The sequence below is a fragment of the Gadus macrocephalus genome, chromosome 15, assembly GCF_031168955.1.
Source record: "Gadus macrocephalus chromosome 15, ASM3116895v1".
Classification (NCBI taxonomy): domain Eukaryota; kingdom Metazoa; phylum Chordata; class Actinopteri; order Gadiformes; family Gadidae; genus Gadus; species Gadus macrocephalus.
In genome coordinates, this window is record NC_082396.1 from 3,417,282 (window position 1) to 3,440,505 (window position 23,224).

Consider the following 23,224-nt stretch of genomic DNA (forward strand, 5'->3'; position numbering starts at 1 on the left):
AGTAAGTTTCTGTTCACCTCTCTCTATGTTTTCCTTCTTCTTGTCTTAACTCTCTCACTGTGCGTGCACTCTCACGCTGCCTCTTTCCTCGTGTGCGTTCGAGTGAACCCTAGACTCATACAAATACCTCACGGGGACTTTTTATATTTTTGCTAAAATCAACATAGATAGATGACACCGATTTCGGAAAACGAAAGAGGTTTCGGGTACGTCCGTGCGCATTCTGCGCCCCATCGATTGGACTGCGGAGGCGGAGGGGGGGGGGGGGGGGCTGATAATGAAAAATCTATACGCCACGGTCAAGCCTGAGTTATATAATTCACCATATGGTCGCCCCCCTTAAAACCGGGGCTGACGTGATGTGTGGGCTGCGCTTAGTACGGGAGGTGTTTTTAGCGATGCATGACTTCCTCTGCCAATGACCCGTCCCCCTTTTCTGTTGCTATTTCTTCCCTTTAGTACTCGGTGCTGCCTGTAAATTGATGAGGCCCCTCGGAGGAGAGAGGAAATACAGAGTGTGATTTATGATTCTCATTAACCTGCCTCGTAGAGCAGAAAGAATAGGGAGGCACCGAGAATGGATCTCGTAATCGTGTGTTGGTGTGTGTGTTTGTGTTTGTTTCGTGTTTTTTGGTGTGCATGTGTGGTGGTGTTCACAGATGTGTTTATAAGTGTGTGTCTGTTTTTTTAGGCATTTCTACCTGTGTATGTGTGTGTGTATGTGTAAAACGTTTGTGTATCCTTGTGTGGCTAAACAAAGAGTTTACACTGAAACACTTGAAATGGAAACTTGTGAAAGGTTAGTTCTCTGCAACTGTAAATGATGAATAGTTGAATCTTCATTTTAACGAGTGGGCAAGTGTGTGCGTGTGTGTGTGTTTGTGTGTTGGAGTGTGTGTTTGTCGGTGTCGGTGTCAATGTTTGTGTGTGTGTCTGAGAGATAGAGTTTGTGTGTGTGAGAGTGTGCAGCGCAAAGGTTGTTTCAAGGTTATATCTTTGCCTGAGAGCAATTCAGAGATGTTTGGAATCCTACCCACAATTCTCTCTCTCTCTCTCTCTCTCTCTCTCTCTCTCTCTCTCTCTCTCTCTCTCTCTCTCTCTTCTCGTCTCTCTCTCTCTCTCCTCTCTCCTCTCTCTCTCTCTCTCTCTCTCTCTCACTCTCTCTCTCTCTCTCTCTCTCTCTCCCCCGACCAACCTCCTGATATAAGATGACTCTTAACACCTTTCTAAATGCTAAATAGCTTTGCTAATGCATCTTGGAATGTGTCAGTTGTTTGTATATGCAAATCAAACACTGTAATCTCTAATTCCCCCCCACAGTGCTTAAAGGTCATTCTTTGTTTATCAAGACAATGTTGTGAAGGAACATGCTCCATAATTCATGTTAGCAGATGATCATTCTTATTTTAGAATGCCTGCCATGGGGGGTTTGTTCTGGTGATATCCTTTGGATATTATAATATTGATCATGAAACTGATCAAAAGTGGACGCTTTAAAATCGTAAACCTATATGCTGCTGGCGGCGCATGAGTTAAACACATGTTTTTTTAAAAACTCTCCATGCACGGACATGTCACAATTGACCCTGACAGCATTTGGCAATGCAAGTGAGAATGTGTGGACTCCCTCTGTAAAATGGAGGCACAGAAAAGGGAAGAAGCAGTCCACTCGTTCATGCAGGGAGACCTGATTATGTCAGAGCAGGACGTCTGAATTAGGTTGTTATAAAGAACTGTGCTTACCCCAGTACTTTCAGATAAACCAATTCCTCTATTTTATCATTTCAAGTCTTCCTTCTGGTTTGGCTTTAAACGTGGCTACTATATTTATTTTTTCATGATTTTAGCCTGCCCTTTTTTTTAAATGTCCCTGTGTTAATTAATGTATGTTGTCAGGCGCAACTGCTCGGGTCATTGTGGTGAATGAGGATTTTCAGCACTGACTCAAAGAACACATCACTGTCAATTAGGGAGCCAGCTTCCCTGGGGCTTCCCCGCTCTGTCTGGAGAACACACTGCCACTTTGCCTTAAACATTGTTAACAGGAAGCGAGTGACACATTAAACATGCATGCTAAAAATATCCCGCGAATAAACCAATTTTTTGGTTGGCATATGCTGCTTCTCTGAATTTCTTGTTTGCCTGGACCCGCAGGGATGAAAAAAAAAAAACACGATGGTGTGTTCTGGATAGTGCAAAAGCAGAGCGATAGCTTATTGGTGGAAACCGTCGCAGGAAGGTGAGTTCCTCCCATCGTCTTGGCTGAACGGTCTGTTCTCCTCTGCGGGAGAACTGTGGTTCATTGAATATATCTTACACACACACGCCCTGACAGGCTAGATCTCTGCCCCGTGAGACACAGAGCCCTCTGTGGTTCAATCCCCTCAACATGTAAGCTCTTTGTTGCGGTGCGGTGTAATAAACATAAACATAACGATAAACATAGGGGAGGACGTTTCCGTTAATAACAAGCAGCATGAAGCAGCATAGCGTGAAAGAAGGATAAACTGATAGTGGCGCGTGTGGAATTCTTTAATTTGACCGCTTTATTTCCGATGCTTATCCTAGTCTCTCTTTTCTCAGATGCTAATGTTCTTGTTGAGCAGCGTTGGGAATTAGGACACCTGTGGTTCACCCCTGCCTATGGGTTCAAACAGGCCTTATTAAAACCGGGCTTTCAGGCTCATGCTTCATTGGCCTTCGCCATGTCTGACAGGTCAGAAAAGTCAAAAGTCGCCACTGAGTCAATGGCGATCATTGTGGGCGAAGTCAGCATGTTTATCGCTCTAATTTTAGAGGATGCCTCCGAATCCATCCATCCAGGCCATCGATTTGGTGCCACGTCAGCTTATTCACGGCACCCTCCAATCTCGCCCGGTCTGTTCGTTAGGAGAAGTTATCAAAGGCTTTGCTCATCAGAGGTGTTTTGATTAAAACAGAATTGCCTCCAGACACCCATAATTGAGTGTTGCTATGTATAAACATAGTGTAATGGACAGCCTCCAGCCACCAGGAGAAGGGAATAAACCGAGGCCTTGGTGTAAGGAGAGTTTCAGGGTGCTCTGTTCGCTCTGCTAGGAATGTCAAATGAAGTCTGTATTTAATCTCTGGCACCGCCACTGAAGAAAAGTGGATGACACTCTTCATAATTATGTCAGGTGCCATCAGTCAGCCGCATGGCTTTATTATAAAGTTGACAGGTGTTCTTTGATTAGGAACCCACTGCTGACTCAAGGATTTCGCTTTCTGTCCCTGACCATCCCAGATGATGCTATGTCATTATTTAGAAATTACAGTACAAATTGTTTGGCCGCCGCAACACTTGCGTTTGTAATTAGCGGCACTGTGGTTTGCTAATTACGATAGGACTTGCCCTGCTAATTAGGGTACAGCAAAGCCTGTACCGGTACACAAGGTTCAAGGGATGTAGGAGTGACACGGAGCACTGAGATGAGGTCAGACAGAGCTATGTTCCATCATCATCAGTCTTCTACAGACGGTATTTAACACCATTTATTGAACCATATTTCAAAGTGACGTTGGCAAAAATGTGCAGGACCAGGATTAAGCTTCTAAAAGTCTGAAGCGGTTGTCAAAGTTGCCATAATCGGGTGTAGTTAGGTTGCAGACCTTTAAATGGCGCGGCTTACAACATGAAACAAAAGGGCCCGCTATTGATTTTCTCGGCGGTCTCGCTTTGGCACCATTTAAACCCCTTCAACGCCTGGACATTTTAGCATTCAGTTTTTAATGAGCACGCTATTGATTTGTTACACATATATACGTCTTCTGGCTCGACATTGCAAACGTCATCTTAAACAGTTATTTGCCACTCGTGAGCTGCCCCTAGGGCAACAAGACCCTCCCCCCTCGCAGCCCGGGACAAGTCCCGAGCGTGGAGCTGCACCGACCCCTCGACCCGCTAGCTCTCCTACCAGCCAGAACCCATTGACTGGAAAATCACATCTTCTCATCCCGCGTCCTCTGACCTACCCCCCCCCCCCCCCCCCCAAACCCACATATGACACTCCTCCACCCAATCCCTTGGGCCTGAAGTCAGTGAGGCAGCTGGGGAAGGCGGGGGCGTCTTCAGTGTGGATCCACCAGCATGGAACCAACACTGCATATAGATCACCCTCAAGAAGGGCCGGAGCCAGCCCTGGTCCCCACCGCGGAGTCCCCCCCCAGCGCCAGGGCTTTGGCCTTGGGGAGGGGCGCGGGTCCCCTCACCCGGCTCTCCGCGTCGGGCCCTAATCCCAAGCCCTCCTACTGAATGAGGCGTGTTCCACACCCCGCTATAGTCTGCCCCCCCCCACTTTTTGCCTCTCCCCTTCTCTTCCCCCCCGGCCCGGAGATGCAACAAGGACGGCCCGGGCGGAAGGCTAAAGATCAAGAGTCCTTTTCCAGTCTTGAGTCCATCCTATTATTTCATATCTCTTCCCCTCTTAATCCCTGGCCGGTCGTTTTTGCTCCCGCAGCCTGGCCCCCGCTGCTCACTGCTTAGCCAGCAGAAACCGGGCCACTGAGACGGCGCCGCCTCGCGTCCCGGCGCGTTGACACCCGCCTCATTTGCATACACATTGCACTGGCTCTTTGAAGATTGTGGAAAACGGGGGGGGAGGAAATAAATACCCAACAAATAGGGTCACCAAATGGACCTGGCCTCTATGTGGTCCCCCCCCCCCCCGCCCCCCCCCCCCCCCCCGCGCGCTGCGGCCCAAGGCTTGTGTTTACGATCCTCTCCTCGCACTGATTCATTACGGTCGGCCTGTGCAGTGCTATCCATGCATTTCAGAGGAGCTGGAGCGCTCGATAATAGAGCATAAGTAAGTAAACCTCGTTCAGAAGTATGTCATTAGACACCATATGGGTTTTGAATTTTGATGTCAGCGCCGGTTGTTGTTACAGTGATGGACTTTACTTTATGCATCTCGAACGAAGGAACAACAGCACACGCTAAAAGACAAACAATCATGGCCGTTCTCCCTGTAATCTTCGTACTTTTGTTGGTGAGCATGGATGTTACTTTTGTGTGAAAGGGATGGACCGAAAACAGCTATTGAGTTGGTGTCACATGGTTTGTGCGTTTTATGTATGCATGGATGTTCAATGTAGAACAATAGTGAGTTGTGTGTCAGCCTACGCTGAGGTAGAATTCCCGGGCTCTGTTCAGGTTCAGTAAAAGCGTGATATTTAGAAAAGACCATCTGGAATGGCTAATTAGCACAAGCAGGCACAGGACTAATGAGTGAAGACTGCTATCTGACTCAGCCCTGGATCTCAGCACAAAGAGAGAGACCCAAAACATGGCTGACTTTTATTTCCTGAACCTGGACTTCTGGTCCAGCCTGCTAATTAAATGGAGGGACTAGGAATTAAAGACAACAAGCTAACTATAGTCGACTGGTGGATAGCTGAGAGGGAATAATCCAGGCTCATTGTTTAAATGGGTTAATTAGTTTGCTATTATCACTAATATCACACTCTGTAATTCCTCGTCTTTCCGCTGTTTTCCTGGATACATATGCCTGTCCACCTTAACTGTTGATTTTTTTAGCACCCCAAATATCTCAATTTAGCCCTGTAAATACCTGATGGATTGTCCCAGATTGATTTTGCATCGCTGTCTCATTGCGTGTTCCGCAGTAATCGAATGCTGGGTATCAGCACACCATCCATGGATGTATAATAGGATCGTTTATAGCACCCGTTGTGGGCCTATCTCTTTGGTGCTACCCATGGCATTCAAGATGGAGACACGCTAGCTGCTTCGTGTCTCATTTAGTGGTGGGAATCTGCTGCCCCCAAGTGGTAAAAGAACAAAGTGTTTCACAACTAAATAGACTCCGAAAATGCACAGATTACTTTCAGTTCAACCTTTTTCAATGCATATATTTTTTAAACTATAATATTATGACTTCTCATTTCTCGTGGCTCCTTTGCATGATAAATCATTACAATTGTCAGCGATCAATTATTGTTATCATTTCAATACAAAATAATTTTAAATTCGGATCTGATAATTACCTCCCCCCGCTCCCACTGCAAATATATTTCAATGCATCTTCTGCTCTGTCTAGTAAAACAGAGTGAAGGTATTGTCATTTATTTGCTATTTAACTTACATTTCTCTTTTTTTCTATCCACCCTACACTTAATCTCTTTTTGACTGTATGTTTATTTGCGAGTGTGTGTGTGTGAGTGGAAGTAAGTGAGTGTGTAAGTGAGTGTGCACATAATAAATCGAAACCAGAATGTGTATGTTTCTGTGTGCATGTGTGCGTGCGTGCGTGTGTGTGCGTGTGCGTGTGTATGTTTTAACCCATGTTTGGACTGTCCTGCAGGCAAGGGTCCAGAGACTATATTTGCGGGTCAGAATCTGAACGATAATGAGTGGCATACGGTTCGCGTGTTCAGGAGAGGGAAGAATCTGCAGCTGACCGTGGATGACCTGACACCCGTGGAAGGTACTTGTTATCAGCCATGGCGCTATAGCGCAGTTCTCTCTCTCACTCCCTGGCCTGTGGGGAGTGATATCACTCCTCACAGGACACTGTGTGTTGGCTTATCGTTATCTAGGTAAGACGACGTGTCGTTGGATTGGATGTTGTCATGGGTTTAAATCTGATTATTTTACATTAATTAATGTTGATCAATACAGATCATAATAATTCACAGAACATTCAACACAAATGTGTTATTCAACAGATATTGTACCAGAGTATTGTCATTTGTATTATTCTTCTTGGATTCAATTACAGTTCAGCAGAACTAACAAATTAAACCCCTCATTGCATCCAACTCTCTTTCTCTCTCTCGCGCGCTCTCGCTCTCGCTCTCACTCTCTGGCTCTGGCTCTGGCTCTGGCTCTCGCTCTGGCTCGCTCGCTCTCTCTGGCTCCCTCTCTCTGGCTCTCTCTGGCTCTCTCTCTCTCTCTCTCGCTCGCTCTCTCTCTCTCTCTCTCTCGCTCTCTCTCTCTCTCTCTCTCTCTCTCTCTCTCTCGCTCTCTCTCTCTCTCTCGCTCTCTCGCTCTCTTGCTCTCTCTCTCTCTCTCTCTCTCTCTCTCTCTGGCTCTTTCACCCCCTCCCTCCCCCTCTCTATATCACTCTCTCGCCCTCTCTCCTCTCCTCGCTGTGTATCCCTCACCATCCCTCTCCATTATTTCCCTCTCCCTCTCTTTCCCTCATCCCTCCTCGTACCACCCTCCCCATCTCCCTCCCCCTCACCCCCACCACCCACCGTCTCCCCCCCCCCAAAAGGTCAAATGGCGGGGGACCACTCTCAGCTGGAGTTCCACAACATCGAGACGGGCATCGTGACGGAGAAGCGCTACATGTCCATGGTGCCGTCCAACTTCATCGGCCACCTGCAGGGCCTGACGCTCAACGGCATGGCCTACATCGACCTGTGCAAGAACGGCGACATCGACTACTGCGAGCTCAACGCCGTGATCGGCTACAAGAACATCATCGCCGACCCCGTCACCTTCAAGTCGCGCGCCAGCTACGTGACGCTGACCACCCTGCAGGCCTACTACGCCATGCACCTCTTCTTCCAGTTCAAGACCACCTCGTCCGACGGCCTCATCCTCTACAACAGCGGCGACGGCAACGACTTCATCGTGGTGGAGCTGGTCAAAGGGTGAGCGCTCGCTGGCGTGCGGCGGTTTGGTGGCGTTGTTTTGTTCTTTTTGTTCTTTGATGTCGGGGGCGGGGGCGGAAGCACGTATGCTTTCCACCCGAGGAGACGGGGGGGGAGACGGGGGGGGGAGACGGGGGGGGGGGACGGGGGGGACGGGGACGGGGGGACGCGAATGAGTGGGATTCCCGCCTGTGGATGGAAGGGAGCGTTATGTAACTATTCAAATGGTTTCTTATCACCTTTGTGCCAGACTGTGTTTTCATTGAAAAGCCTTTCAGCGTTTCCATTAAGTCCTTATTAAGGGAGCCGTCAATACCTGACAGGCTGCTGAAACCAGCTGAAACCAGCTGAAACCAGCCGCAGTCGGGTCTCCCACCAATAGCCTGACAGAAACTTATCGAAACCCCAGTAATGTATTCAAAGTAAACAGAAAATGTATGCTAGTTCATGTATTCCGGCTATTTCCAGAGCCAAGACTTAGTTATTCAGCTCAGCCCACGCTGGGAAGGACCTTCTCCCTTTGCATGGTTCCCTTATCTCTCCTGGAGACTGTTATTCGAAGACACACACTCACACCAAACACACACACACACACACACACATCCATCCATACATTCATACTCCCACGCACACACGTATCCATACATCCATTCAAACATACATACGTGTGGTACTCCCAGATACACACACACATACTTACGCACACACACGCACATGCACACACACACACACACGCACACACACACACACACACACACACACACACACACACACACACACACACACACACACACACACACACACACACACACACTAACTCTCAGACAGACACATACACACTGAACACAGAAACATACTCCCACGCACACACTCACACGCAAGCATCCTGTCCATTTGTGTTCGTTTTCTGCCCCCTCTTGGTGGTTTGGTGTTAGTGCTGATTGACTAGAAAAGAGTTTGTTGAAGTATGAGAACCCAACAGTTGCTTATAATTTCAGTAAAGCAAATACGTGTGTCTCAGATCATTATTAAAGCGACTTGACCTGAAGGCTTTTTGACATTATTCATTATTAATGGCAATTATGGCTTAATTATTTCCGGTAATCCCCGAAAATAGGTCATCCATTTAAACATGAATTTCTGAACATTTTATTTTATTTTATTTTATTTAACCTTTATTTCACCAGGAAGGTCCCATTGAGTTACAGTAACTCTTCTCACAGGGAGTGCTCCTCACCATAGTTTCCTAATCCTGTGTACCCGGCACCTCTCTCCCCCGTGCCGGCCATCTTGTGTGTGTCCCCCCAGGTACCTGCACTACGTGTCCGACCTTGGAAACGGGGCCCACCTGATCAAGGGCAACTCCAACAAGCCCCTGAACGACAACCACTGGCACAACGTCATCATCTCCCGGGACACCAACAACCTGCACACGGTGAAGATCGACACCAAGATCACCACTCAGACTACCAGCGGGGCCAAGAACCTGGACCTCAAGGGTGGGTGGTGGGCCCGGTCCCACTCTGATTCACCGGTCACGTGCGTGCGTGCGTGCGTGCGTGCGTGCGTGCGTGCGTGCGTGCGTGCGTGCGTGCGTGCGTGCGTGCGTGTGTGTGTGTGTGTGTGTGTGTGTGTGCGCTTGCGTGGGTGTGTTTGTGCTTATTGATCATCATGGGAGCTGGTTGATGTTACTTGTCTATCTATTTGAGAAAAATATATGAAGAGGTAATCTGAAGAAATTAGTGAAATGTTAAAGGTTTTTGTTTTAGATTACCGATTTTCTTTTTCGCCATTGATTGAGAAAAGGCCCGAAATTGAATTATAAATGAGTAAAGAACTAATATTTTGTCAATTTTGAGTAGGGCAATAAATGATTAATTCCCGTGATCCTCAACAAAGATAATACGACCCACAGTTTGTGATAACACGGCTTTGAATTCATAAACAATGATAAACAATCAATGCATGCCCTTATTTAGGTTGCTTCTTTAATGAAAAATGGTAAATAGTTCATTCAATGTTGCATCCCTCTACCTCTCCCTCCCCCAACAACAGGCGACCTTTACATCGGCGGCGTGGCGAAGGAGATGTTCAAAGAGCTGCCCAAACTGGTGCACGCCAAGGAGGGCTTCCAGGGCTGCCTTGCCTCCGTGGACCTGAACGGACGCCTGCCCGACCTGATGTCCGACGCCCTGGACTGCGTGGGTCAGATCGAGAGGGGATGTGAAGGTGGGTGAGCCCTCAAAAAGGCCACTAGAGGGAGCTGTGATCCCTTACAGAAATTAAATAAACCAAAAATAAAAAATATATTTTCACATTTTTGCAAAGGAGCGAAAAGCACTCTCGGAGGCCTTATTGTTTCCAATTTTTTTTTAAAAGCCATTAGTGTTCTGCAGTATTACCTAGAGTGAGGTGACAGTATTTTTGTCCTGCCAGGCTCATAGTCACCCAATAAACACATTTGGTTGATTTAAAATCCTCACCCACTTGTGTGGACATCATGGACACACACACACACACACACACACACACACACACACACACACACATATACACACATCTATATACACACAAACACCTATAAACACACAAACACATATACCTGTGCACACACACACACACACACACACACACACACACACACACACACACACACACACACACACACACTCACACTCACACACCCAAACACACTACAGACGGCACGGTACCCCCTGGGCATTTAATTGAACGTCCGTTAAGTGTGTTCGCGGGCCGTTAGAATGCATCAGGACCTGGCACGCCCCGGCCCCCCCACGGCCCCGCTGTCGCTTGGCCCCACTCAGAGGGGGCCCCCCCGACGCAGGGCGCAAGCCAGTGTTTATTTCCCCGTCGCCCCTCATTGTGCTGCCACTATATGCATGTTTTCCTTCGTTTTCTCCTCCCTCTCTCTCCCTGGGATCTGAGTGCGGGCCAGTAGCGGCGCTGCTGAAATATGGATGAGGTCTTTGTTGCATGCATGAATATTATTATTCCATCCCTCCAAGTCGTATGTTTTTCCCACCGGTCTCCCAGACAACATTTGATTCATCCCTCGGTGTCTTTCACTCGGTTTCGTTGCGCGTTCCTCAGTGTCATCCCCGATCTGCCTCTTTTATCGTCCCCGTCGTCGGTAATCATGTCGCGGCGGCGACGGATCGATTCGCGAGGGGTTATGAACTCGCGCTCTGGCGTGATGTCACCGCACTGGACGATCCACCTGTCAGCATCGGATTGACGTCTTATTACCCTCTCTCCGTTCCCTCACCCGATAGAATCGATATATTCATAGATCACGTTACCACCCCCCACCACGGCTGCGTTACAGAGAACGAGGGTCCCCTCTTTGATCAGGTCGTTCCCCCCCCCAAACACCTTCTCATTCAATCCACAACTAACATTGCTATACTTTGCCCTTCTTCCCCCTTTGTCTTCCTCTCTGCATAATGTTGCACTCTAAGTTCCATTGCCCAAAGCGGACCTACAAGGTAGATGGTTTGTTCTGTTTGATAGAGAGTCTGGTGCCCTAGTCCCCCCTCCTCCCCCCCTCCTCCCCCCTCCTCCCCCCTCCTCCCCCCTCCTCCCCCCGCTCCTCCTTCCCCCCTGTTGCATCTACAGTGCGTCCACTTTGTCTTCCCTCACTCCCGACCACGTCTCCTTGAGCTAAATGACTATTCAGCGTGCCACCCACCCACCCACCCACTCACTCACTCACCCGTCGGAGGGGACTGGGGCGGGCAGCCCGAGGAATACAAGGATCACTTCATCATCTTGTATCAACGCCTTCGGGCCCCCCTCCCAGCCATCCCCCACTCTGTGTCTGCTGGTAGCACAGTCCCCTCACTTGATGTATACTGAGATCACATATTCACATATTTGTTTTTTGATGGTTAATAGTTTTGCATGCTGAAATATGTGCATTGCAGTAATTACTTGTGTTTTTTTGGATTGTAAATGGAGGAAAGGTGAGATTGTGCCACATGTGCCATGCGTTATTCTGCTATCTTCTGTTTTTTTAATATTTTAAATATTTGAAGTTATGTTCCGTCTTTAACCAATCCTAAACTAAATAGGAGAATCTGATAAAAGTGAAATTGGTGTCATTGTACGCTCTATTGGCACCCCTTATTACACCCCCTGATATGTTTTGTAGCAACATTCGCTGTACCAAGACCAACAATAACTATCTGAGCACATGCCAATCGTGCCATGGTTAATTGTAAAATCGATGCCAAATGTTTGCGACATAAGGGGAAATAAATCAGTTCCGTTAAATCGAATATAAACCGAGCGTCACCAAACATACCAAACATTCTCCTTTCATTCATTTTTCATGAAGAAATCCCAAAACCAAACCAATAAATATAATAAACCACAACAGCCGCTCCCCGTGCTGAACCCTTGGCTGCATTCCAACTGACATTCCTCCCTGACTCCGGGGGCGTTCAGTACGAGAGCCCAGACAGAAACACGGACACCACTGCGCCGCACTAGTTCAGTTACAAACCCCTCTGCCGGCTCTGCCCCGACTGACACACTGACAAATGGAGCGTCGGCCTGACGGATGGACCCATTGACAGTGTGACGGAAAACTAAACCAAACGGACCGCTGAAGACATGATGCCGGAGCGCCGCGCTGACTTTGAACGCAGCGGGCAGTGCGAGCACGCGTGTCGTGTGCGCGGGGCTCCGGGGAGGGGGCGTCCGTTGTCCCATACTAATGCGGGGCCCCCTCACAGCTGGGGACGGCATAATGAGGGGCCGAGTACGGAGCCCTGTTTTCGCCGGGGCCACTTTAAAGGGAGTGGAGGCCCTCAAAGCACCGCGGAACAATGCAAAACTTTAAAGTGGACCGAGGGGACGTCGCACTGCATCGTTTAAACCCGACATGAAAAGAGGCGTTCAAGCACATTTTAATGCCGTGTTTGGTCCTATTGTAGTGGGTTCTTGTCGCCGTGTATTTAGCATAAGAAAGATAAATAGAGCTCACTTCCATTAATGGTGGTTCGTTCTCAATTGTGGCAATGTAACAGTTTCAAATATACTTTGGTTCCTATTTTTATGTTTTTAGGTGTCTGTATGGCCACTTATGCATAGTCATTCACTTTATCAGTGTGTGTGTGTGTGTGTGTGTGTGTGTGTGTGTGTCGGTGTGTGTTCGCGTCACTCTACGCTTTCACTATCCTGTGTTGCAACACTGTTGTGATTTTTTATTTAATCTGTCCTGTGTGGGCCATTTGATTTCAGCATCCTGTCAAACCACAAACAAACAAACACGCCGAAACAATGCCAGCTGCCGCAATTGAACCGAATTCAAATGTCTGACTGTAAACGGGTCCAGGCAAGGCTTTATCAGCCTCCGACTGTATCACTTGGCTAACTCCTCGCTCGTCTGTCTGTCTCTGTGTGTTTGTGTGTGTGTGTGTGTGTGTATGTGTGCGTGTGTTTGTGTGTGTGTGTTTGTGGCTGCCCAGGCCCCAGTACCACCTGCCAGGAGGACTCCTGTGCCAACCAGGGGGTGTGTCTCCAGCAGTGGGAGGGCTTCAGCTGCGACTGCAGCATGACGTCGTTCGGCGGACCGCTTTGCAACGATGGTAAGCCCCCCCCCCCCCCCTTTCGGTCACTCGACCTACGACAGGTCCGCTGTGTGACGATGCGTGTGTCAGCCAAGGGATGGTTGGACGAGTGCCAATGTTGAGCCTTTGGATCGACCGTCTTTGCTCAAGCCTCACAATGTGTTGTTGTTGTTGCTGTTGTTTTTGTTTGTCTCCGCGCCCGTACGGTTTGGGACCCGTACGAAACACGCTGGGCGTTCTTAAGGGGCCCTTGCTTGGGCACCAGGTGTGAGGCGGTTTCGTCGTGACAAGTATTCACACTGTAATGACGAGTGACACCTGTGACATTTCAAGTGGGCGTGTCCGTCCCGATGCACTATGGGTGGCACTATCCCGTCCGGCGTTGGTTATACGTCGTACCTGCAGTGAAACCGGGGCCCTTTCGGTCCACTCCTATGACCGAGTGGCTCTGTGGTTACCACTGCGGGTTGGCAGTGAGGAAGTCTTTGGGTTTGAAGCGGACAGGAACCTTCCTGTGAGTTCTACAGCGCGTCTACCCTGTGGTCATCATGTCTGTTGCTTCCCTACGGGGGCTTTTTCCTCTATTAGCGGAAGACCGACTGTTTTATTCAATATTGTTTCATTGAAACAATAAGGACGGGGGCCATCTGCTATCTATGGACAGATGCTCTACTGGAGCCGCCCTTAATTGTGCTCACAGACTTACTACTTGCTTCTGTTCTAATCCCCTTTTGCGTTGGCGTTGGATGACTAATAGTGTTGGCATCAAAGGGGGAACAGGGTATTATCTAAAACCTACCACTAGGGGGAGCTGTGCACATAAAGGGAAATCTAATCTTGCAAACTGAATGTGGACGTTCAGTGCAATGCACAGGAAAACACACATACTCCCCCACTGCACACACACACACACACACACACACACACAGACTGGAACGCACACACAGACTGGAACGCACACACGGACTGGCACAAACACATGCACGCACTCATTTAGTTTTACTTAATGCGACATTAGAAAAGTTCTGCTTTGTTAATCTCTCTTAAAGGCTTAGACCTGGGCCGAGCCGGGCTGCTTTGGACTCTCATTAATGTTAATACGGCCACTGATAGAACTGGGGTAATATCCCAAGCACCTGGGCAGAGCAGGCTAGTTCCTCATGTAAAATATGCACAGGGGGATCGCTCCGGTCATTATTATATTCGGCGGCCGCAGCAAACCGTGGGGGGGTGGGGGGGGTGGGGGGTGTTGGGGGGGAGGGGGGGGCTTGGGTATGAAGTAAAGAGCGGAGGAGAAACAGAAGGAGTGGGCACTCGGAGACGAGACGGCACGAAAGGCGGCGGCGGAGACGGCGTTCCGCTAAATGTTAATGCATTCCGAGGAACACCGCGGCCAGAGCGGCCAGACCCTCGTCCCCCCCCCCCTTTCCTTCAAGAGATGGTGTCAATAGATTCAAACCCGCCGTCTTCCCAGCCAGCCCCAAATATATATATATATATATATATCCGATAACGCTGAAAGGATTCTTCTGTCGGCGGGGAGTGCACGCTGGACGTAATGGTGTCCTCCCGCTCCAACCCTCCCCCCCCCATCTCCCCCCTAACTCCCACGCCCCCCCCCCCACCCCGACTTCATACAGTCACCCGCTCTGCGCTTGGATCAGCGGAATACAGAAACACAGAGAAAGGTCGGAGGTGTCGAGGAATACATTACCGACGGCGGGCTCCTTCTGAACCGCACCAGGTGCATTAAGATAGAGGGGGGGGGGGGGGGAAGAGAGGAGGCCTTGCTTTCTCTTCCTTGTCGTACGCAGGCAGCGTGTGCAAGGGGCGTGCTTAATGCGACAGGAGATGAGCCGCAGCACACGGACATAAACATGAGTGCACAGCGTACATGCATGACACCCTGTGCATGCAATATGCATGAGACCCTTTAGCTGTAGAGTGTAGCTTGTGTGTTTGTGTTGTTTTTATCATTCATATTCATCAACGTGCAACAATAACACAGACACACACACACACACGCACACACACACACACACACACACACACACACACACACACACACACACACACACACACACACACACACACACACACACATAAACATGACCTCTCCATCATTCACAGCGCATGTTGGTATACCAGTGACGGCAGACAACCCAAGCGGTGCTTGCGGAACGCCCTCTTAGGAACAAGGAGGGCAAACCAGGAGATGTTTGCCCACCGCTGGCCCTGATTGGAGCTCCTGGGAATGGAGTGAGGAGCAGAAGAAGGGGACATCTTCAAGTAGAATACATCACATTTGTAGGATGTATTTGCATGAGCAGAAACGCAGGCAACAGCAGTGTACATGTCTCACCGTCTCAGAGGAGGTAACGGAGTTGAGGTCTGTCCCTCGCTCGCTCTCTCGCTCTCTCTCTCGCTCTCTCTCCCGCTTTTCTCTCTCAATCTCTCTCCCTCCCTCATTCTGTTTCACTCTCTCTCTCTGTATCTCTTTCCCTTGCTCTCTCTGTTTCTCTCTCTCTCTCTCTCTCTCTCTCTCTCTCTCTCTCTCTCTCTCTCTCTCTCTCTCTCTCTGTATCTCTTTCCCTTGCTCTCTCTGTTTCTCTCTCTCTCTCTCTCTCTCTCTCTCTCTCTCTCTCTCTCTCTCTCTCTCTCTCTCTCTCTCTCTCTCTCTCTCTCTCTCTCTATCACGCTCTGTTTCTATACCTCCTCATCTGCCTCTCAATCTCTCACTCCCCCTCTCTCCCCTGCTCTCTCGCTCTAGCCCTCTCTATATCTTTCTGTCTCTCTCCCTCCTTTTATTATTTCTCAGATGTAGTATGAACTCCATCTCCCATGGTGGCGTTCACACTGGGAGGCTGTCAGTCACCCGCCCATAGCACAGATAGTGCCATCACATTGTTGCCCTGGAATGCTGATGAGAAGCATTTCATCCATCATTCATTTGAATCATCGTCAGGAGTTTGGCGCATGTAATATAGCATTCTTATTTCAGCAAGCGTGCAGTGTTGACGGGTTTTGGTTTGGTTGAAGCCAAACTAGTAAATTGTTCAATTTATTAGAGCAATTGCTTGCGAGCCCTATGGAGATTTTCATCCATTGCAAACACGTGTGTCATTGTGATTGAAAAAACCCAACTACCAGATGGTCAAGGATGATTACCATACATATGTCTGGAATTAACTCGGAATTAACGGAAATGGGATGGTTTGAAATCGGCCAGGAAGTCAGATACCAATCAGTGGGCAGCAGTCACCAGGTTCTTGCCTGCCTAGCAACGCCTCAGCCTTGGTTACCAGACAGGATTATTTTTGAAAGCCAGGCAAACACCATTACACAATTATTTTAGAATGGCAGTGGAGAGAGGAAGAGTGCGGTGGGTGAACAGTAAACTTTAATACTCACGTTTGTTGGCAGTTGCGATGTTTTCATCAGCGTCTCACAGTAGTTATGTTGAGTCTTTGAGTCGTCCTCGTCCCATTCACCTGACAAAACGTTCACGGCCTCCGGTGAGCCGCTGAGCTGATTCCAGCAGGCGTGGTGGGTTGTGTGTGCTTTGTGTGTGCTCTTGTCCTCCCCGTGTTCCACATCCCCTCCGATTGAGAACAATAGTTGAGTTTGTCATAACAATGCGGCTTTTCCTTAATATATGCAAACCTTGAATCTGGTTCAATTCAGCAGTAAAGTATCCATTGATGAGTTAACAGTAAGGGGAAACAACAGGAGATTCATCTTCGAGAAACACATTTCTAGCTTCCAGTAGATATTATATAACCGGTCTGGGAACAGCGGGCATGAGTGTATGTTTGTGCAGTAGGCTTTGAATGTCATTAGTTTCAGAGAGGGAGACGACAGCTTGCAGAGACCAGATGGGCACTATGGACTGTACTTATGTTTTTATAGCCATCATGTGTTTCTGCACTGAACTCGGATCACTTTCGCCAGTGAGTCTCTTTTCTATTTTCGGTTTCATATTAATACGTCTCCACTGCACTAAGCAGGCTCTCTGCAGTATCGAACAAACATCCAGATAACAAGCACACACGCCGTGCTGGTTCCGTGCGCTCCACCGCAGACGTGCGTGTGCGTAGAGCGGTGCGCGGCGAGCGAGCGCTCGTGCGTGCGTCTCGGTCCGCCCCACTCATCAGATTCGGGCTGGGGTTTAAGTTCTCCCGGGGAGCCGTAGGGGCGGCTGGGCCGGTGGAGGGTCTAAAGGGTTAATGCTCGCAGACAAAACAGGACGCCGCCGCCGCTGTTTGCTGCAGTGCCAAAGTGGGTCGTGGAGGAGGACGGGCCCCCGCGGGCCCCCCCCCCCCCCCCCCGGTCCCGGTCAGTGCCCCACGCGATCCCAGCAACGGCTCGTTGCCTCTCCCATTCTGTCTGGGAGCCAGGTCCTATTAGAGCCATGTCAATATTGTATCAACAGTGAATATTGCGTCTGGCTGGCTGTTGTTTCCGTCCAGGGTGGTGGGGGGGGGGGGCCAAAGAGCAGGACCCCTCGTCCCTCAGGATCACTTTATTGCCTGAGTCTCGGAGGCAGTGGCGCACAGCGCGACATGGTCTTTGTGCAGTTGCGATCATCGGTCACACAGCCTCCAGCGAGATATGAAGCGCTGTGGACATAGTTTAATAAGAGAGGAGTGGAACAGATAGGAGACAAAGCGTCGGGAACCACAGGACAGACCGCAGGGGCCCAAAGGGGCCAAACAACCAGGGCGTTTTTTCAGAGCCAACCTAACCTGAAACAAACCACTTTAAATTGCTTTGTGTTAGCATTAGTCTCATGTTCACCTTAAAGTCCTAAAGGGAATGTGGATCTTTTTAGTTCTCGCCGGTTCCATTAAGCGGTTACTTTTTAATGGACAATTATTTGGCGATGTTTACTTTCGAGGCCGAATTTGCATGTATTATGCATGTCGAAAACGCACACCAACAGAATAGACTAGACGTAATTGGTGAGAGAGCCCTTATTAGTGTTGAAAATGCATTGCACTTATCTTGGGGATGCTAAGCATGTCAGTTGGAAAAAAAATAATTAAGAATTAGGAAATTTTCATTTGTTCCATTTATTGGTTTGACATTTTAGCATTTCAGAGTTGGTTGGGAAATAATTGTGTTGATTGTGATGCAGCATTTCTTCATCAACACAAAGTTTACCGTTTTCTTTTCCAAACTCAGTTACTTTATTTTAATTTCTTTCGTCCTTCTGTCTCCTCGTCTCCTACCCAATTCAATCTCACCCCTACTCTTTCACACGATCACACACTCACACGCAGAAGATTGCATGTCAATGAGAGAGAGACAAACACACAAACGGACGCTCAAACACGAAACACATACACACACACACACACACACGTCTGCGAAATAGAAGCACTTACACACACATATCCTTGAAAGACACACACACACGCACACAAACATGTCTGTGAGAGACACACACACACGCATATACACATATCCGTGTAAGAGACACACACACACACACACACACACACACACACACACACACACACACACACACACACACACACACTCATGTCTGGGAGAGACTTGATACAAGCGCACACATATAGACACAATCACACACACACCAACAGTGCAGTCATGCCGGCGTTTGGGCAACTCGTCCCATTCCCCTACAGCCTGTCGTGGGAGGATAAGACCACTTAGTTTGGCTTCAATCAATACAACAGGACACCTAGTCCAACATTAGGGCTAGGGGGGCTCCGAGACGCCGGGGTAAACAACCCTTCGTCACGTGGAAGTAATGCGCCGTCTGACCCTAATTTGCCCCTCTTCTTCCTCTTTTGATGCAAGTCAGTGGAACAAATCTATGGCTCTGGAAATATTTGGGCCTCTGCGTGTACTGAACGCTTGGCCTAGCTTTCAGCGGCTTGTCGTGCACCCAAGATAGGAGATGGAAGGAGGGAGAGGGAGAGAGGGGATGGGAGTGAGGGAGGGAGGGAGGGAGAGCGAGAGAGAGAGAATCCTTTTTGAGGGTACTCATACATATCCACTTTAGCATGTCTGGATAGTACAGCGAATGCTAATAGATACTGGCATGGTCCCGACTGAAGTGTAATCCTACGCTGGACAGCCCAGAGCGACTCATGGACTTTACCAAGTAAAGTCATTTCAATTGTATCATTGTTAATGCATTTTTTTCTGCATTTAAACCTTGACTTTTGAACGACAGTGAACGATTCAAAGGTAAAATAATCACGAATGTTTGAAAAGTCAAATATATCGGTCAACGGGAGCGATGTCGGTGGTCACCGGACATTATTTTTATCAGCCATTGAATGACCACGACTATTGAGTAGTGTGATCTTATTTTAAGGCGCATCATACATGAACCATGTTTTGAGCCTCAGGGGGGAATTTCCCGGACTCCCTCTGAGTAAATGAGGGTGCGGGCAGAGCGAAGAATCGCTTCTGACAGGAATTAACACGACTACAATTAGACTACAAGTGCTGCGATGGTACGCACATAGAACAATCGGGCGGAACCTCACTAGGACCCCCCCCCCCCCTCTACTTGAAGATGACAGCCTATGGTGTTGTGTGCTTTTATATTATTACATTTACATTTACATTTAGGGCTTTTAGAATATGTTTTTAACCATTGCGACTTACAATAAGTACATTCGTCAGTAGAAAGAAAAACAACGATATATCCCTGTCCCTACACTAAGGGTGTTCTTAGAAACTATTGCCAAGCACATACGCATACACAATAAATACGTGTTTTTTTTTTTTTTTATTATAGTTTCTTAGATTGCCCGCACTTTTTCATGGTTTTTCGAAGACACAGCAACAACACATTCGGATGAGGATATAGCAATGCTGGCAACAACGTCGTTAACCTTTTTAAATATATAATCATATGAAAGAACGCATAAAAACAATCACGCAGTGGATAAATCGTCTCTGCGCATGCGAGCAGGGCATGTCACAACACACACAACAATTAATGCCTTTAGTTTTAAATCATAGCCTATGGTAACGATGTCACTAACAACCTTCCTAATGTTATAATGTGATGAAAGAACGGATCGTAACGCACGGTTAAACCTCTACTCTGCCCTTATGTGTGCCAGACACAATTAGTTAGTTTTATAGGCTATACTGTAACATGAGAGAGATATATTGTTTTGTAGCCAAGGTAATATAAATATACAGAAGAACGATTTAAAAGGGTTTGTTTAAGAGACGTTTCATAGGTCTCTTTTGGTTTGGTTTGTTTCATACAGAAGGAACACACACAATCACATCCGCTATGACGAATGAAATGCATTAAACAATCCATTTTGGCGACGCTTCCTATGCGTCCCATAGGCCTACTTCCTACAGCGTAGGCTATAACCTATACACAGAGAGCACACGGCTCCATTCCACACCGGTGCTATCGTGACTGATCTCCTCCGCTCCTATCGGGGCGACGCTGCGTTCGGGAGGAGGCGGTTCTTCAGACCCCGGGGCCCCCGCCGTCGACCTCGTCGGCCACGCCTTGTTGGGCATGTCATCTCGCATCCTTTTTTATCTCTCGCCGGTGGGGCCTCCCGACTTTTTTTATCTGGAGCGGACGGGAGCTGGCTCCCTCTCACCTGTGAGTCGTCTGTCACACGCCTCGAGGTGTCCCCCACTCCGTACGCACCAGATCCTGACGATTAGGTGTTAATTGGAAGATACACAGCGATGTCAGCGGGGGGGGGGGGGGGTGGGGGTTGAACATTATGTACTGTAGGTACACACGGTGGGTCTGTATGAAGAATGAAGCATCCGTCACCCTCTGAGAACAATGTGTAGCACACCCCTTTCCCTTAGAGACGCGCTCTGCGGGGGTTTAAGTATGCATTGGTTTTTGACCTCGCAAGCGTTGCATGATGGGTAAGTTTTGGGGTTCGCCGACAGATACGCAGCACCACGATGTATGTGAGTTACACCTGCTGTATGTTCAAATACGGCAACTGGATTGGGCTAGCTGTTAATCCGGAATAACATCTGAACAGTTTCCCCAAATATACGCTATCTCCCACAAGATAAGAGTATAGCATAAGGAGACAAAAAATTACTTACTGAATATACTTTGAGTTTGACGTGTCAGCGCTTTACATTCATAAATATTAGATATTGTATTGCACATGCCTTGCAGTAAAACCAATCGCTTGTGGGTATATATGCTAGTTAGATACGTTCTATTTTACTAACGTTGGTTTAACAGAGGTCAAAGGTTATACGGATGCATCTCCACATGACAGGACGGACTAGTCGTGCCTAGATTTCCGTCTCCCAGCCGAAAAGGTCCCGGGTCCCGAACCTCTCAGTGTCCTTTAACAAGATGTCAAACCCCTAGCTGCTCGTAACGACCAAAGTCGCTTAAAAGAAAATATCTTAAAAACATACATAATGACATTATCTTCATAGCACTCTGTGCCTCGCTTGGCGTTCATTTGACCCCCCCCCCCCCCCCCCCCCAGCCCACCAACACAGCGAGCGAATGTGACATGCGCCCCAACTTCCGAGGATGCTGTAATTGGGGGCCCAGAGGGGGCTCGTTGAAGAGGAAATGAGAAGAAGAAGAAGCTGTTGTTGTCCCAAAACACAATACTAATTAAAGTGTTGACTCGTAGACGGAGCGTCTCATGGAACTGCGAAAACACCAGCCGCAATGAATACATCTGGGCGTGCGCGCGGTAAATAGAGGGGATTGAACGTGGCCCCTGGGAGGCGGCGGGGCTGGAATCCCAAACAGCTCCCGTGCCGGGGCGGGTCTGTGGTGGAGGGGCCAGGGACTGCTGCTTTAAGTTCACAGGGTGTAATTAGAGCCAAAGTGAACGCATCTGCATGTCACACCACAGGGGAAATGTCAAGCCAAAAGTTGATCGTGTCGTTTGACATTTTTTGTTTTTAAAACAATGAAAGGTATGCGAGAGGACAATGAAAGGTATGCGAGAGGGGATCCATTTATTTTTATTTTTTTTGTAACGTGTTTGATAGGTCTATGTGACAAACATACAGCAGTCTGTTATGTCTCTTATTAGCATAGTTGGGATTTGCATCCCTGTTACAACTGCAATTCATTATTATAGTATTTAGTATTTAGTATTAAGAGTAAGAGCAAATATTAGGTCCTACAATCTGATTTGTCAGGTCATCGATTTGAGCTATCCTTTTTTCTTTTTTTTTTTACTTGGTTCATTGAAGTGAGTGCTCTCTTCTGTCACACGGAGCAGGAAGCAGAAAGGGAGCCAACATACTTGGAGCAGTATCTGGAAGACGGGCCAATTAAGGCCCCTCGTGCCTCCTAGAATCACGTCAAAGATCTCACGAGGGCTGGCACTCTTCCAGACCCTTCTCTTCGTTGTGCTCGATCGGGATAAAAAAAAACGAGACTGCGAATCGCCGGGTTAGCCAATCAGAGGGTCAGGCGAGTGACCGTCGTGCGGGCTGCGACTTTGCCCCCGCTGTGTGTTCAGACGCTTTGAGGGAACACAACAGCCTCCAAACGTACCTCAAATAAAACAAGATAATAATCTCTAAAGCAGTAAAAAAAAAAAAAAAATCTGAAATATGTTATTTTTGGACATAATTGAAGCACAGCGCTTCGCTGTTTCAACGAAGCGCTGTGCTTCAATTATGTCAAAAAATAACATATTTCCCATTTTTTTTTCCGCATGCGTCTCCATTCTGACAAAAGGAGGTCAGCCGAGGAGCAGCCGGGCGGGGGGGGTTCACCGCATGCCTCTATTAATACGCTGAGGCTCTTACCTTTTGTTGTCCCAGTTAGTCGGCGGCTGCTGGAGCACAGGCTCCGCCCCTCACCGTGGGGCGAGGCGGGTGGAGTAGGGGGCGGCTCGGGGGGCACAGGCTCCTCTCCTCACCCCCACGGAGAGGGGCGCGGGGGTGGAGTAGGGCGCGGGGGTGGAGTAGGGCCCGGGTGTGCTGGTGGGGTGGGTGCTGTTGATGGAGGAGCAGCA

General features: G+C 48.4%; 1 protein-coding gene across 1 annotated transcript in view; it reads left to right on the plus strand.

Annotated features, from left to right (window-relative positions):
- nrxn1a (neurexin 1a) overlaps positions 1 to 23,224 on the plus strand; it is a 175,429-nt gene that overhangs the window by 78,082 nt on the left and 74,123 nt on the right. The window contains exons 10-14 of the mRNA XM_060073818.1: positions 6,225 to 6,467; positions 7,260 to 7,641; positions 8,950 to 9,140; positions 9,697 to 9,870; positions 13,134 to 13,253. Of these exons, the coding sequence (XP_059929801.1) occupies positions 6,225 to 6,467; positions 7,260 to 7,641; positions 8,950 to 9,140; positions 9,697 to 9,870; positions 13,134 to 13,253 (1,110 nt within the window). The remainder of the gene's footprint in view (positions 1 to 6,224; positions 6,468 to 7,259; positions 7,642 to 8,949; positions 9,141 to 9,696; positions 9,871 to 13,133; positions 13,254 to 23,224) is intronic.